The sequence below is a fragment of the Myxine glutinosa genome, chromosome 4 (assembly GCF_964187855.1).
Source record: "Myxine glutinosa chromosome 4, kmMyxGlut1.1, whole genome shotgun sequence".
Classification (NCBI taxonomy): Eukaryota; Metazoa; Chordata; class Myxini; order Myxiniformes; family Myxinidae; genus Myxine; species Myxine glutinosa.
This window is the reverse complement of record NC_136264.1, coordinates 161,166,750-161,183,164: the sequence shown is the minus strand read 5'-3', so window position 1 is coordinate 161,183,164 and position 16,415 is coordinate 161,166,750. Positions and strand designations below refer to the sequence as shown.

The window sequence follows — 16,415 nt, the reverse complement described above, 5'->3', positions numbered from 1 at the left end:
TGAAACATGTGAAAAAATGTGAAAAAACGTGAAAAAAAATGATATCGCCAAGATGTATAAAATGTAAAATGTTATGAAATAATAATCATCATAATAATTTAGTGGTGTTTGTTGAAGCGTTAAGATTTGGGCAAAAAATTCGGTACGTAATATATAAATGGCCCCTTACTCGAGGCCAACCCACACCTCAACGCTCCCTTCTATTCCTCGATGCCCCTTTCCTCAAATTTTTATATTCCATGTTTCACGTGGACAATAAAAAGAATGACTAATGAATGATTTACAATTATTCATTTACTCGATCTCGGCAGAAAATGAAAGGCATAAGAAAAACAACCTTTGAACCTCCACAATGTGAGCGTGATGATGTCAGATGCGCTTAGATTTTAAAATTTACGTCATCACGTAGGCGGTGTGGCTTCATTCGGTTCCAGGATTTCTTGTTGCTTATTATCAATTTCCTTTGCGTTTCTTCTCCGTCGTCTTGTTGTTAGGTCTTGTCTCGCAAAATGAACTTTCTCAGGGGGGTCATGGGGGCGCAGGCCACTGGGCCTCAACCCTCGGGAGCAGAAACGGTAAGTGCCACGTAAGACGGTGGCATCGGCTCTCGGCTAGTTGCTCGTCCCGCGATCGGTGCATTTCCGGGCCTTGCGACGGATAGGCGAGGCCGTGGGCTCGTCGAGGGGCCTAGTGTGAGGCCTACTCAGCTGTTGACGTGTCCGACAGATGGACGCTGTACATAAAGCCTGATGTCGACGTGTCCTTGCGTAACGTTGACGGGAGAACAAGCTCATCCTGATATTGCAATAGGTTCATCTTTCCAGGCTGTTAACTTTATTTCTTTATTTTGACGTGTGATTGCTACGTACGTTCATTATGAATTTCCGAACCTTGGCAGTCGATGCGCCGTTGGTTTTGTGTGGTCGCACCGTTAATGAGCGGTTTTTTTCGGTTTGTGCGTGCGTCCGTGTTTGCGTGCGTACGTCCGTGTTTGCGTGCGTACGTCCGTGTTTGCGTGCGTACGTCCGTCTGTGTGATTGGTGTTTGTTACCCCCGGTAACTTTAGAGCTGCTGGATGGATCTAAGTCAAACTTGGTACGAGTATGAAAATGATGCAAAAACGAACTGATTACGTGATGAGGTCAAAGGTCAGAGGCCCCATTTTGTAAGAAAATTTGTCACTGCACTAACTTGTAAACCAGTGATGGCATTTTGACCAAACTTGGTATGCAGTGGTGGCCCAAAATATTGGCACCCGTGCACTTTTTTCAAATAACTCACAATTTTCTCTAAAAATAAGTTGAAATTGACAAAAGTATTTTGTCTCTACAATTCTTTATTTCACTGTTAATATCACAGAACCTTTGTTTTTGATTCAGAACTTAATATATCCTTTTAAATCGGAAAATAAAAAGAAATTGCATTGACAAATTATTGACACTTGAGGTGTCACAGCCTTTGGACAAAATAACTGCAGTCAAGTGCTTCCTATAGCCATGAATGAGCTTCCTACACCTCTATACTAGCAGTTAGGCGCACTCTTCTTGTGTAAACTGCTCCAGTTCTCCCAGGTTTGAAGGTGCCTTCTTCCAACTGCTGTTTTCAGATCTCCCCACAGGTGTTCAATGAGATTTGGATCTACACTCATTGCTGGCCACTTCAGAACATTCCAGTGTTTTGTCTTGAACCATTCCTGGGTGCTTTTTGAAGTGTGTTTGGGGTCATTGTCCTGCTGCAAGACCCATGACCTTCGACGGAGACCCAGCTTTCTGACACTGGGTTGAACATTGCGCTCCAAAATGCCTTGGTAATCTCCTGATTTCATGATGCCATGCACACATTCAAGGCACCCAGTGCCAGAGGGAGCACAGCAACCCCAAAACATCACTGAACCTCCTCCATGTTTGACTGCATGAAAGGTGTTCTTTTCTTTGAAGGCTTCATTTTGTTTTCTGGAAACAAAGAGATGATGTGCTTTACCAAAAGCTCTAATTTGGTCTCATCTGTCTACAGGACATTCTCCCAGAAGTATTTTGGCTTGTTCAGGTGTGTTTTGGCAAACTCCAGTCAGGCTTTCTTATGTCTCTCTGTCAGCATTGGAGTCCCCGGGGTCTCCTCCCATAGAACCCCCTATCATTGAGTTGGCGACGAATGGTGCAAGTTGAAACTATCGTACCTTGTGTCTGAGGGTCAGTTGAATCTGTTTAGCCCTTGATCATGGTGCTTTCTCCACCATTTGAACAATCCTTCGCTGCAATCTTCGATCAAGTCTTCTCTTGTGACCACGTCCAGGGAGGTTGGTTACAGTGCCATGGGCCTTAAACTTCCTGATAACATTGCGTGCAGTGGACACAGGAACGTCAAGGTCTCTGAAGATGGACTTGTAGCCTTGAGATTGTCCATGCTTGGCTATAATCTTGTCTGACCCTCCTCAGGCAATTCTCTGGTTTTCTTTCTTTTCTCCGTGCTCATTGCGGTACACACAGTGACACAAAACAGCAGATTGACTCCTTTTCTCCATTCAAACTGGTTGAATGAGTGATTTTTTTTTATTGCAGGCACCTGCAACTCACAACAGGTGAGTTCAATTTCAAAGTAAAGGAGAATCACCTGCTTGAAATGTAATTATTTCAAACAACTTTTAAAAGGTGCCAATAATATTGTCTGGGCCATTTTAGGATTTTTGTAGGGAATGAGCTACGATTTAGTAATTTTTTCAGCTTTTTTGTTTTGTTCCACTGCAAACCAAAGAAATACATTTGTGTATCCCATTAACCATATTATTAATTAACCATTATCCCATATCCCACCTTAACCATTAAGCCAACACCAGTCTTAAAGGTTGAAATAATTGGAAGTTATGAAAACAGTGTAAAGACAGAAGACATAAATAACCAGAAAGAAAGAAAGAACTGCAAATATTATTCTCTTTTGCAGCACTTTTCTCTAATGAGCATATTGACACTCAAATGGAAGGGAGAGAGGGAGAGCTCTTCAAAGGATCAATGACAGCAACCCTTAGGAGATAGGATACAAGCCAGCATTTTAAAGCACCGTTCTTGCACACTTTTTATGCCTCTGCCGACGAAGTCGACAGAGGCATTATGTTTTTCAGGTTGTCTGTCTGTTCGTCCGTCCATCTGTGATAGGTTTTCGTCACCGCGATAACTTGAGAATGGCTGAAGGAATCTTAGTCAAACTGGGTGCAGGTATGTATAATGAGGTATAGATGAACTGATTAGATTTTGGGGTCACGAGGTCAAAGGCCAAAGATCAACGGTCATGTTAGGTAAAAATACTGTTACCGCGATAACTTGTGAACCAGTGATGGGATCCGACCAAATTTGGTACAGTTATGTAGAATGATGTAAAGATGAACTGATTAGATTTTAGGGTCAAGAGGTCGATGTCTGCAATAGGTCTATAACTTGAGAACGGCTGAAGTGATCTTATTCAAATTTGGTACAGGTATGTATAATGATTAACTGATTGTGATTTGGGGCCAATAGGTCAAAGTTCAAAGTCTATAATAGGTCTATAACTTGAGAGCTGCTGAAGTGATCTAATTCAAACTTGGTACAGGTATGTACAGTCGTGGCCAGAAATATTGGCACCGTTGCACTTTTTTCAAATAATGCACCATTTCTTCCAGAAAATTGTTGAAATGTAAAAAATATTTTGGTATCCACATATGTATTGCTTTGATTTGCAGTGGAACAAAACAAAAAAACCTGAAAAAATTACTAAATCTTAGCTTATTTCGCACAGAAATCCTAAAATGGCCTGGACAATATTATTGGCACCTTTCAGAAGTTGTTCGAAATAATTAGATTTCAAGCAGGTGATTTTCCTTTACTTTGGAATTGAACTAACCTTTGGTATGTTGCAGGTGCCTGCAATATAAAAATCACTCATTCAACCTGTTTGAATGGAGAAAAGGAGTCATTCTGCTGTTTTGTGTCACTTTGTGTACCATAATGAGCATGGAGCAAAGAAAGAAAACCAGAGAATTGTCTGAGGAGGTCAGATACAAGTCCATCTCCAGAAACCTTGATGTTTCTGTGTCCACTGTACGCAATGTTATCATGAAGTTTAAGGCTCATGGCGCTGTAGCCAACCTCCCTGGACGTGGCTGCAAGAGAAAACCTGATCGAAGATTGCAGCGAAGGATTGTTCAAATGGTGGAGGAAGCAACTCGATCAACAGCCAATCAGATTCAAGCTGACCTTCAGACACAAGGTACGACAGTTTCAACTCGCACCATCCGTCGCCAACTCAATGAAAGGGGGTTCTATGGCAGGAGACCCAGGAGGACCCCACTGCTGAGAGAGAGACATAAGAAAGCCCAACTGGAGTTTTCCAAAACACACCTGTACAAGCCAAAATCCTTCTGAGAGAATGTCCTGTGGACAGATGAGACCAAATTAGAGCTTTTTGGTAAAGCACATCATCTCTATGGTTACAGCAAACAAAATGAAGCCTTCAAAGAAAAGAACACCTTATGTACAGTCAAATATAGAGGAGGTTCAGTGATGTTTTGGGGTTGCTGCGCTGCCTCTGGCACTGGGTACCTTGAATGTGTGCATGGCATCATGAAATCAGGAGATTACCAAGCATTTTGGAGCGAAATGCTGAACCCAGTGTCAGAAAGCTGGGTCTCTGTCGAAGGTCATGGGTCTTGCAGCAGGACAATGACCCCAAACACACTTCAAAAAGCACCCAGGAATGGTTCAAGACAAAATGCTGGACTGTACTGAAGTGGTCAGCAATAAGTCCAGATCCAAATGCCATTGAACACCTGTGGGGAGATCTGAAAACTGCAGTTGGGAGAAGGCACTCTTCAAATCTGGGAGAACTGGAGCAGCTCGCACAAGAAGAGTGGGCCAAACTGCTAGTAAAGAGGTATAGGAAGCTCATTCATGGCTATAGGAAGCACTTGACTGAAGTTATTTTGTCCAAAGGCTGTGATGCCAAATATTAAGTCTAGAGTGTCAATAATTTTGTCAGTCATTTCCTTTTATTTTATTTTTATTTTTTTTATCTATGGTTCTGTGATGTTAATGGTGAAATAAAGAATTGTGGAGACCAAATACTTTTGTCAATTCCAACTTATTTTTAGAGACAATTGTGAGTTATTTGAAAAAAGTGCAAGGGTGCCAATATTTTTGGCCACGACTGTATAATGATGTAAATATGAACTGATTTTATACTTTGGGGTCAAGAGGTCAAACATCAAACCCTGTAATAGGTTTATAACTTGAGAACGGCTGAAGGGATTTAAGTTAAAACTTGGTACAGGTATGTATAATGATGTAAACATGAGCTGATTAAATTTTGGGGTCAAGAGGTCAAAGGTGAGAGGTCATGTCAGGTAAAAATGTGATAACTTGGGAACAGCTGAATGGATTTAAATCAAACTTAGTACAAGTATTATAATGATGTAATAATGTGGGTGGGAGGCATATCAGTCGACGTCCTGACGTCGAAGAGTGTTCTCGTTCTACCTGAATCGCTTTATCAGCAAGATGAAATGAGCTTTAAAAGGCAACTTTGGACTCTGCCCTTGTACTGTTGATTCCATTTAACATGAAGAGTACTTTTCGCAAATGTTTCATTTGTATAACACCATATTAAGTGATCTCAGACTGGATTGATCAATTAAGGGATAGGAGGGAGGGAGGGAGGGAAGGAAGGAAGGAAAGGAGAAGGTGGGAAGACCCATGTGAATTTGCATGTTTCAGAGATAAGTTGGTTTGGCACTAACTTTGTCTTTTGTTTTATTCCTTCCTTCTCACCATATCTCTCACCTTCCAACTAATCACCTTCATGCATTACCTGCTCCTTTCTATCACACACAACTTTCCCTCTGCATCACCACATGCTTTATCATCACTAGGTACAGAAGCTGTGTGACCGCGTTTCCTCTTCAACTCTTCTAGATGATCGACGTGATGCTGTACGCGCTCTCAAAGCCCTATCTAAGGTGTGTGTGTGTGTGTGTGTGTGTGTGTGTGTGTGTGTGTGTGTGTGTGTGTGTGTGTGTGTGTGTGTGTGTGTGTGTGTGTGTGTGTGTGTGTGTGTGTGTGTGTGTGTGTGTGTGTGTTCGTGTTCGTGTTCGTGTGTGTGTGTTCGTGTGTGTATGTTCGTGTGTGTGTGTTCGTGTGTGTGTGTTCGTGTATGTGTGTTCCTGTTCATGTACCCAAATCCTTATTTGTGGTTGCATGAATTTTGTTTGCAACATGTGATTCATGTTCTTTGTAAAGTTGTGCTCATGTTGATGTGGTGTTTGTGTACTGAAGGTGTTCTAGGGGTTTGCACCGGAAATAAGAAGTCTTCTTTTTTGTGCAGAAATATCGCGTGGAGGTCGGAACACAAGGAATGCAATATCTGCTCACTGTCTTGGAAACAGATAGGTTGGTATTGGTGAAAGTGAATCTTGCATATAATTTGATAGAACACTGGCTTGTGATTTACTTACCACACTGCATCAACCCCTTTGACTAATACAGCTTATAAGATGTCCGTACAGTGCAACGTATGCTTATAAAGCATCCATAAAATGCATTCAGATCAAACTTGTTTTTACAAAAAATAACTCGCGACCTCTTGAGCAACTTCAACGGTGACTTTTCATTATATTTGGAGATCTTCAAAATGATTGTTCAAAATCAAATCTTCTTCTTCTTTAATGGCTACAATTATTCTCACCGTTCTTGTGGGGTTGGCCGGGGGAAGCTTGGCTCGAGTCTTTCACGAACCGGCTGGCCAGACCTGATGCTCGACTACGATTTGAGCAGGAATCTGGGATTTGGCCATGGTGCCGGTGATAGCTCGCCGCGTCTTTGTGAGATCTTTCACTTCCACCAACTATGCCGGCAGATGGGATGCCCACTTAACCTCCATCTGAGGGATAGCACACACATTGATGGATCACCCTATCTGTGAAACACTGGGATGACAGTTTAGAGCTATGCCGAGATTCAAACCCAGGCGAGACAGCTTAGAGGTGAGCACGTGTACCTCCAGGATAGGCCTTCCTACCAACTTTTCAAAGTTAAATTTAATTTTTTTAAATAATTAAATTAATGAACAGGATTATAACTAATTAAATGACACATGGGAAAATTACATTCCCAGACCAGGAATCAAACCCAGGCCCTCTCGTGAACCGTACCAACTGTGGGAAAATTGCATGCTTGGTCATGGTCACCCAGATAGCTCAAATGGCAGAGCACTGGTACGGTTCACCAGAGGACCTGGGTTCGATTTCTGGTCTGCGCGTATAATTTTCACACATGTCAATTAAAATAAAATAAAAAAGATACATTTTGTATCGGTACATAACTTTTTCAGGATCTTTTAATCCAACATTCTCTGGTCTAAAGCCTCAATGTTGTGTCCGAAAAGGTAAAAGGTATAAATGGTGTTTGCAGTAGCCAGTCTAGAAGGTAAGATTTATGTTCTCATCAATTATAGGAGGTTGTGAAATATAAGTATATTGATTGATGACGCAGGAGTCATGTAACCCATTTCCACACATGTCAGTCGAAGCGATGTGTGAGCGTTTTCAAATTTCCTGGTTTGAATAGTTTCGTCTGAACAAGTGACGAGAACGATACAAGTACTGCAGGGTATCGATGGTAAACGAGTATAAATGGATAGAAAAATGGTTTTTAGCATTTGCCTTCCTGTGATTTGATACATGCATGGCACACAACCCCCAAAACTGCATAGGACGTATGTACAACATTAACTTTCAGTCAATTATGATTCCTTTTCATTCCTCTCAGTGATTAGACATTATCCATTTCAGTCATTTGACGTACTTTTGACAGAGAGCAGAATACGCACCTGGCAGTTGGGCGTTTGCACATTCCCGATTCCTATGCTAGAAGTTGCCGGTCCAAACAGAACACTTGCTGGGCCAAAGGACTCGGAACTGGTACTTAAATACCTCGCTGCAAATGTGTCCTCAGCCTTAACATACCTTTTTGTAAGCTGCATGATTTCAGAACTGTTTTATAAAACTTTTATAATTTTTTGTTTAAAAGTATATATTAAAAAACATTACATGACTAAACCTGACATTTTTCTAACTTATTTATATACGTAGGTCTGACACGGAAATTATTGGCTTTGCTTTGGACACCCTCTACAACATTATCAGCAACGATGTCCATGAGGATGAAGGTGAGTTGGGAATGATGAGCATTTTAAGCTGCCAGGGAATTAATTATTTTTAGAAGCAACATACCTTGATTTATGCTTGATGATGCATGACCCCCCCCCCCCCCCCCCCAAAAGCATTTTTCTACCACAAGGACTCTGAATGAATATATTTAACCACAAAGTGATAATAAAATTCCCTTTGTCAAATTGTTGTCCTTTTCTAATCGCACACAGTGCATGGCAGTTGGTTGAAATTGATGTCCTTTTGTTACCTCATGTTCCCTTTAAATCGTACTGGCCAGCCAAGTTTCACAGATTTGCAATTGTTGGGACGTTATTAATACTACATTCAAATTGTCCATATAATCCTGTCAGAAGAGCTCGGTTCATTTAATGTGGACCATTTAATATACAAAAGCAGTGGGATGTAGGAATTTGTCTTCTTGGGATTTGAGGGAGAAGGGTGTCAGGACTGACCAAAATAAATGACAAAGCCTGAATAATTCATATTGAGACTATGTTGGGTAAATTATTTTAGAGAACTTTGGGAGTAACAATTGGAGCAGCAAATGTAATCATGTGCTCAGCATGGTTTTTTAATTTTAATTATATATATATATTTTTAGTGATGTTCACCATTTGTCATTCAATTATTTGCTTAACCAGCATTATCACCTTTTTATTCTTCTTCTTTTGTAGACCATGCTTTTTTGCTGTTTCGCCCATCTCATTCCAATGCAGTCAATCTCGACCCTTTTATTTTTAAAACGTTGCTTCACTGTTCCCTCTTCCCATATTCACACATCTTGCATTCCACCAAACCCTTGTCACATGGCTTCACTCCTCATCCAATGGGCCTTCTTCAGTTACCATTCCCTCTACTCATTGCAAAATCATTGACCATAACATGGGTATTTTTTTTTGACTTTCATGTTTCTACACTTCCTTTGTGAGCAGGATAATGGTGATCACTTTATGGACCACCAATATCCTGCTCATGAAGAGGTACAGAAGCATATTGGTTGTGAGTGCTCTTCATTCACCTCTGCTTGTTACTTCTGGTATGGAACCTCTTCAAACCATTTTGTTTCAAAACTTTCAGATCAAAATGTGCAGAAATCCAGCCCTGAGAATGATATTGGTGGCCACTTTACAGACATGTTCCTTGATCAGCAGGAAAATTTGTCTCTCATCTTGTCATTGATGGAAGTGAGTGCATGTCGCTAGTATGTGGAATACATTGGTCTATGTCAAGTATGAAATATTTGTTAAAAAGTAATACATTTTTGACGAGACTTGTACTTACTTGTATGCAAATCAATGTCTCACAAAAGGACCTAGCTAATTTGATGTCCAGAAGGGCAGAATGTTAGTTGTTTTTTGCATTATGTGAATTTTTATTCTTAAAGTATCGGATATACCCGCCCAAGGAGAGGTGTTGGCGTAGTATGGGATTTGATAGGTTGAAAAAGCCTTAGAAGAACAACTATCCTGTGAAGGTTCGGATTTAAGTGCTGCAACGTTGTCTGGCATGGCAAACGCTTTGAGGAATAATTGCTTTGGACTGGGCCAAGCCGAATAAAAGGAGAAGTTGCAAGTGAATTTAAATGCCAAAAGTAGAATTGTAAGAGATTGTTAATTATGTCTGTGGAGGTCGGTGATGATGCGCAAAGCGGTGAGAGAGAGAGAGAGAGAGGACATAGGAAACATGACGGACAAAGCGACAGACACAGTCCTTTATATATAGAGTAATCCTGTTAATAACCTGAACCATAGGTGTATTACTGTTACAAATTAGCCATTTTGTGGGAGGGAAGAGCTCTCTGTCAGTTTGTCTGCAGACAATAATTTGTTATTCCAAAACAATATTATAAATTAGCAGTACAATTATTACCTCATTATATTAAGGTTGCACTTTCTCATTGACTGTGTAAAACAGGAAATACAGGAATGCACTTGCACAAAAAAGGGAGGTCCAAGTTGATCAGAATTTGTACTTGTTCAACATAAACCCAAAGCTTGCCACTCTTTAAAATCAGGGGCAAGTTCATCCTGATAGACACACATCTTCAGAAGACCGAGCTATTGTCTGTTTAAATTCATGTTTTGTACTGATTATTATTTTTTAACCCATGGAATCTTATTTTTAACAAATGCAGACTATTTACAAGTTGTATATATTCTATTGCTGAGTGAGTAAAAAAAAAAAAAACCCACCTTTAGAGGCCATTTTTCGTTGTGAGTGAGTTGTCGTTGAGTGTTGCGTTGTTGAGTGTTGCGTTGTGAGTGAGTGAACCTGAATATAAAATGTCTTCATGGAAGTGTATTTGTTATTTGTTTGAACAATGCATGCCCTTTTTTTTTTGTTAAATGTTGACTATAAAAACTCTGCATTAAAAAAAAATTCAGCACAAATGCTTTTGTTTCATTGCAAAGGTATCTAGAGTTCATAGAACACAATATCACATGCAGTGTTCAACTATATACTTTAATTTTAATAAAATAATGATTTTAATAGTTAAAATCCAGAAGTTTAGCTCAACTGAAGAAGCCAATACACCACCATTATGCACTGTAATAAGATGACGTTCAGTCACAGTTTAGGAGATGGAGGCATTATTGATCACTAAAGAACGCAGATGATGCATCGGACATAGCCGCATTGGCAGCCTCTTCAACCCAATACTGCCCCCTCTCACGTGCCGCATCCACTTCCCAGGGATTGCTTTTGACAGCGCCCATTACATACACCACCCGATATAACGTATTCAAGTACTGCAAAACAAGAGGTTCTTGGAAGTATTATGAAGGTGATTTCTAAACAGCAAGTTTCCTGTTTGGAATAATTTTAAATTTTGCTTGACTGGCAGGCAGGGAGACAGATTCAAAATATTATCTCACTCCTCTCTTTGCACGTGTGATTGGGACAAATTCAAAGCCAAAGTGCTGTTGAACGACTGGTTTGTCTTCCTATTAATGTTCACAAGATTCATGTTCGAAATATAACATTCAATTTAAATACATTGTTCAACAAAACAACAACAGGCATTTTAAGGCCATTTTCCCTGCGAGAGCGGGGGTTAGCCTTGCGGGCCCCATGACAATCTTCTCCATTTTGCCCAATTTTCTACATCTCCCCTTGTTAACCCCCTTGCCCGCATTTCTTCTTCCACCACCTTCAGCCAAGTCTTTCTCGGTCTTCCCCGTCATCTACTTCCTTCCACATTCATTTCCATCACTCTTCTCAACCAGTCACTTTCATCCTTCCTCAACACATGAGCAAACCATCTCAACCTGTTTCTCTTCACAGCATCCATCACAGGCTCTATTCCCATCATCTTTCACAATTCATCATTTGTATTCCTCTCTCTCACTCCACACATCCACCGAAGCATTCGCATTTCCACCCTTTCCAGCCTTCGTTGCTGTTCTACGTTCATTACCCATGTCTCGCTCCCCAAAATCATAACACTTCTCGCACATGCAGCATACACCTTTCCCTTCAGCTTCAACGACACTCCCCTCCTCGTCAGCACGCCACTCAGTTCACAAAACTTGTTCCATGCACATCTCACTCCAGAAACCGTTGCCGAGTCTGATCCACCCCCATTCAGCATGTCTCCTAGGCAGCAAAATGTTTTCACACCTTCCAGCTTCATGCCGTCTCCAAGATCCAACTCAACATTTCCTCCATCTGCAGCTCCCTCTGTGCACACCTTACACTTGAATGTGGCTGCCACACTGGTTAATGACCCTCTCAGACCACTACATTTTTGATGAACACACTCGGCGCACATTGTACTTTGAATGGAGTTCACTCCGAAACCCTTCCTGCAACACAGCACACGGCCACTTCTGAGTTATTTCCACCTCAGCACATGCTTTACCACTTGCCATCACCTTCGTCTGTCCGATATTCACCTTCAGACCTTTTGCCTCCATACATTCCTTCCACTTATTCATCTTCTCGTTCAGTCCATCCATACTCTCCCCAATCAACACCAGATCATCTGCATACAACAACTCCCATGGTAAACCTTCCTTTACGTTCCGAGCCAGTACCTCCATCACAGCTACAAATAGTAGTAGACTTGGTACCGACCCCTGATGCACTCCCACCTTCACCTCAAACTCACCACTGTTCCCGTCCTTTGTCCTTACAGCTGTGTGCGCTCTCTTATACATTGCCATCACTACTCTGATCAACCATTCCTCCACTCCTAACTTCCTTAATGCCCATGTCACTACTTCGCGTACAACCCTATCGAATGTTTTCTCTGGATCAACAAACCCAAGAAACAACTTCTTCCTCTTCTCCGTGTAATTCTCCTGCAACTGCCTTACAATAAAAAGCGCATCTGTCGTTCCTCTTCCTGGCATAAATCCAAACTGCATTTAGTCGATCTTCACTTTCTTCCTTGTCCTCTTCTCCAACACCCTTTCCAATACCTTCATTCCATGCTCTAATAACTCTATCACTCGATACGAGCCACAGTCCAGAGGATCACCTTTCCCCATGGAAAGAGGGACGAGGGTACTCGGTTCCCAATCCACTGGAATGCGGCCTTCTTTCACCACAAGATTACAGATCTTTGTCATTCTCTTCACACCCCAACTTCCCGCTGCCTTCAACATATATCCCACAACTCCCGTCGGCCCTCCCGCTTCTCTAATCTTCATTGCTTTTATCACTTCCTCAACTTCCCTCAGTTATCTTCTCTGTCGGTCCTAAAACTGGGTTACTCTCTATGTTGCCATCCCATTCATTCTCTGCATTCAACAGCATTTCCATATATCTCTTCAATCTTCCTTTAATTCCATCTCTTTTAATGCCTCCCTCACTGTCACCTCTTTCAACCTCCACACGTTCATTCTCAGTTGGTACTTCACCCACCGAGCTCTCCTCGCACCTTTCACCCTTTTGTCAAAGACAACCAAGTGGTGCTGTGAAATAGCCTCCTCCCCCGGGATTACCTTTGTGTCCCGGAGGTGCCCCCTATCTCGCCTACGCACCATCAGGTAGTCAACAGTTGTCGTCGACCCACCTGACGTGTATGTAACAAGCTTATTATCCACTTTCTGGAACTCAGTATTACAAATCAACAAACCAGCTCCATCAGCAAACTCCAAAATGCTTTCACCTTCTCCATTCCTCACACCATATCCGTAACCCCCATGAACTCCCTCAAAACCATCCATACTCCTTCCCACATGTCCATTTAGGTCTCCTCCTACCACAGCAACTTCCTCATCTTTCCTGTTTTCCATCGGCTTCTCTATTGCACACCAGAACTTGTCCTTCTCTTCATCACTCTGACCGACCTGCGGGGCATATCCTGAGACGACGTTCACCAAGAGCTTTTCAATCATCATTTTCACCATCATCAACCTTTCACTCACTCTAGTCACACTCACCACACTGTGTACGAACTCCTAAGAAAACAGGGCACCAACATCCATGCATGCCTTCCAGGCACCCTTGCCACGCAAACTTGTATTTCTGTCCCTGCCTCCCCTTCACCATTCTCACACAACTTCCCTTCCATCTTGTTTCCTGCACAGAACATATGTCCACTCTTCTTCTGAACAATACTTCCACCGCTTCTCCTGATCTCCCTGTCATTGTCCCTACATTCCATGTCCCAAACCTCAGAAACCGATCTCCACGTGGGGATGTTTTGTCATCATAAATGGAGTGATTTCCACCCTTGCTTCGATCGTAAATTTAAATACATTGTTCCTTGATCATAAACTGTTAAGACAGACAGACAGACAGACAGACAGATGGACCGACATGAACCAATTGCTTAACCCCACTTCTCGCTTCGTGTGCGTGGGATAAAAACAATACTAAACAAGAAAAAGAGCAATTGGAGATTGCAAACCCTCGCCAGGATGTATTTTCAGTGGTTTTGAAGGCTTTTGTGTTAAAACAAATATGGCGGCCGAACCACATGACCGATGACTTCATTATTTTTTTTTCTCCACCAATTTATGCCTACGTGACTCAATAATTTATGCTCAAGAAATTTCATCTTAATAGGATGAAGTTTTGTACTTGTCGAATTATGACGTCATAATGGAGGCACCTATGACATCATCATTAAGATATTTTATTCCCCATGGAGAGTTCTTTACAATGAGCAATGCCTCAATTTTTTCTATTCAGCGCTTTCCGAGATATCGAGGTGCAAAGTTTTTCTGTTTTTCCAAGATGGTGGCCGAACCACGTGACCTATGACGTCATTATCATAAAAAATTCTGCAGGTGGAGTTGCACCTCTGGTGAAAATTTCCTGTCCATCGGACCAACGGTTTTAGAGAAAATCACATTTATTCTGTGCGGACAAACAAACAAACAGACAGACAGAGACAGACAGACAAACAGACGAGAAATGGGTCGGAGACCGAGGACTTGCCGGAATGTACTTTTTTTTTTTTTGATTTGCCAACCACTCCCCACCATCATGGCACTATTCTATTCAGCCCTTTCGGAGATATTGAGGTGCAACGTTTTTCGGTTTTTCCAAGATGGCGGCCGAACCACGTGACTGATGACGTTATCATTATTTTTTTTCTCCCCCAGTTTATGCCGACATGGCACTCAAGAAATTGCATCTTGATTGGATGAAGTTTTGTTCTTGTCGAATTATGACGTCATAATGGAGGCCTTGGGCCTAGAGAGTTAAAAATTGGGCACGGTCTATTCCAGGGCAAGGCAAATATGTGTGTAAAGTATGGTGATTCTATGTCCAACAATGTAGACGTAGTACTGCGCACACAGACAAACCAACCAACCAACATACTTGCCGGAATTTTTTCCGGCAAGTAACAAACAGACAAACATACAAATAAACTCAAATGCAATACCCTCTCCTCTGGCGAGGGTAACTAGAATGGCACACGGTAGAGTGCATGCTTCTGCCATGCTGACCAGTTTACGATTTGTATCCTGCTGATAGGCCGGATCTGCATCAGTGCATTAACCAAAATCTAATCAATTCGTCATTGTCACACACCCAACCTGTCCACCAAGTTTCGTACAAATCCATCCCTTACTAGCGCCACAAAATTGGCTCTTTCTCTTTTCTTTAGATATTAATTTGGTTTCTGCTCCTGAGAACTTGCTGTTTGTATACCTCTGCCATTAGCGAGACCACAGAATCCTCGACAAGCCACTACATTGCATGATTATTCTGTTCGATAGTGGGCCGTTATGATGTTTTCTTCCCCTCCACTGCCAAACTCTGGAACACTTTACCTTCTCGTCTTTCCAAACACTTATCGCCTTCCCTTTTTCAAGATTTTTTTTTTTTTAACTTCCTCAAACTCTTAGACTGTTCTCTCTTTCTTCAGTTTTCTGTCCATGCAGTTATTTTATTTAAGGCCTGGCCTGCATGAGGACTACATAGTTCGTGAATGGAGCCTTCAACAACATAAAACCCTTTTTTTTCGATATGCTGCTCACAGAGACAGACGGGTGAAAACAACCTCCATCCACCATCGGTGGCGGAGGTAACAGAGTACAAAGTTGTGAAATCTTTAAATATTGTCTTGTTTAATGACTGATCTTTATGGTAAAGCTGTGCAACTGCACAGTTTGTAGCCTGTGGACACCTGGGAAGAATATTAGCTTGCTATGCATTGTTTGGGGAAAAGTTCATCTGAGGACCCGTAATTTCATCGATCATTGGGTTGGATACAGAACCCTTAACTTATTTTGTAAGAATAGTGGTACGGGAAAACTATGCTTTGTGTGTTGTAGAAGACGGCTGTAGATCTAACATTTGTCTGATGTTTTATTTCCTTTCAAGAGGACAATAAAAACTTTTTTCTGGCATGATAATGGGCAAATACCAGGCTTTTATTTTATTTTATTTTTTTCCTTGTTACATCCGAATACAAAACAACAACATGCATTTTAAAAGGCCATTTTCCCTGCTAGAGCGGGGGTTAGCCTTGCGGTCCCCATGACAATCTTCTCCATTTTGCCCTATTTTCTGCATCTCTCCTTGTTAACCCCCTTGCCCGCATTTCTTCTTCCACCATCTTTAGCCAAGTCTTTCTCGGCCTTCCCCGTCTTCTACTTCCTTCTACATTCATTTCCATCACTCTTCTCAACCAGTCACTTTCATCCTTCCTCAACACATGACCAAACCATCTCAACCTGTTCCTCTTCACAGCATCAATCACAGGCTCTATTCCCATCATCTTTCGCAATTCATCATTTGTCTTCCTCTCTCTCAA

At 41.6% G+C, this 16,415-nt stretch overlaps 1 protein-coding gene across 2 annotated transcripts in view; it reads left to right on the top strand.

Moving 5' to 3' along the window:
* Positions 1 to 365: 365 nt before the first annotated feature.
* Positions 366 to 16,415, top strand: part of USO1 (USO1 vesicle transport factor) — a 101,463-nt gene continuing 85,413 nt past the window's right edge. Inside the window, exons 1-5 of one of the 2 annotated variants that reach the window (XM_068113915.2) lie at positions 366 to 575; positions 5,897 to 5,983; positions 6,349 to 6,413; positions 8,114 to 8,190; positions 9,272 to 9,378. In XM_068113915.2, coding sequence (XP_067970016.1) covers positions 510 to 575; positions 5,897 to 5,983; positions 6,349 to 6,413; positions 8,114 to 8,190; positions 9,272 to 9,378 — 402 coding nt within the window. In that variant the 5' untranslated portion in view covers positions 366 to 509. The remainder of the gene's footprint in view (positions 576 to 5,896; positions 5,984 to 6,348; positions 6,414 to 8,113; positions 8,191 to 9,271; positions 9,379 to 16,415) is intronic. The other variant, XM_068113916.2, reaches the window with a different exon arrangement.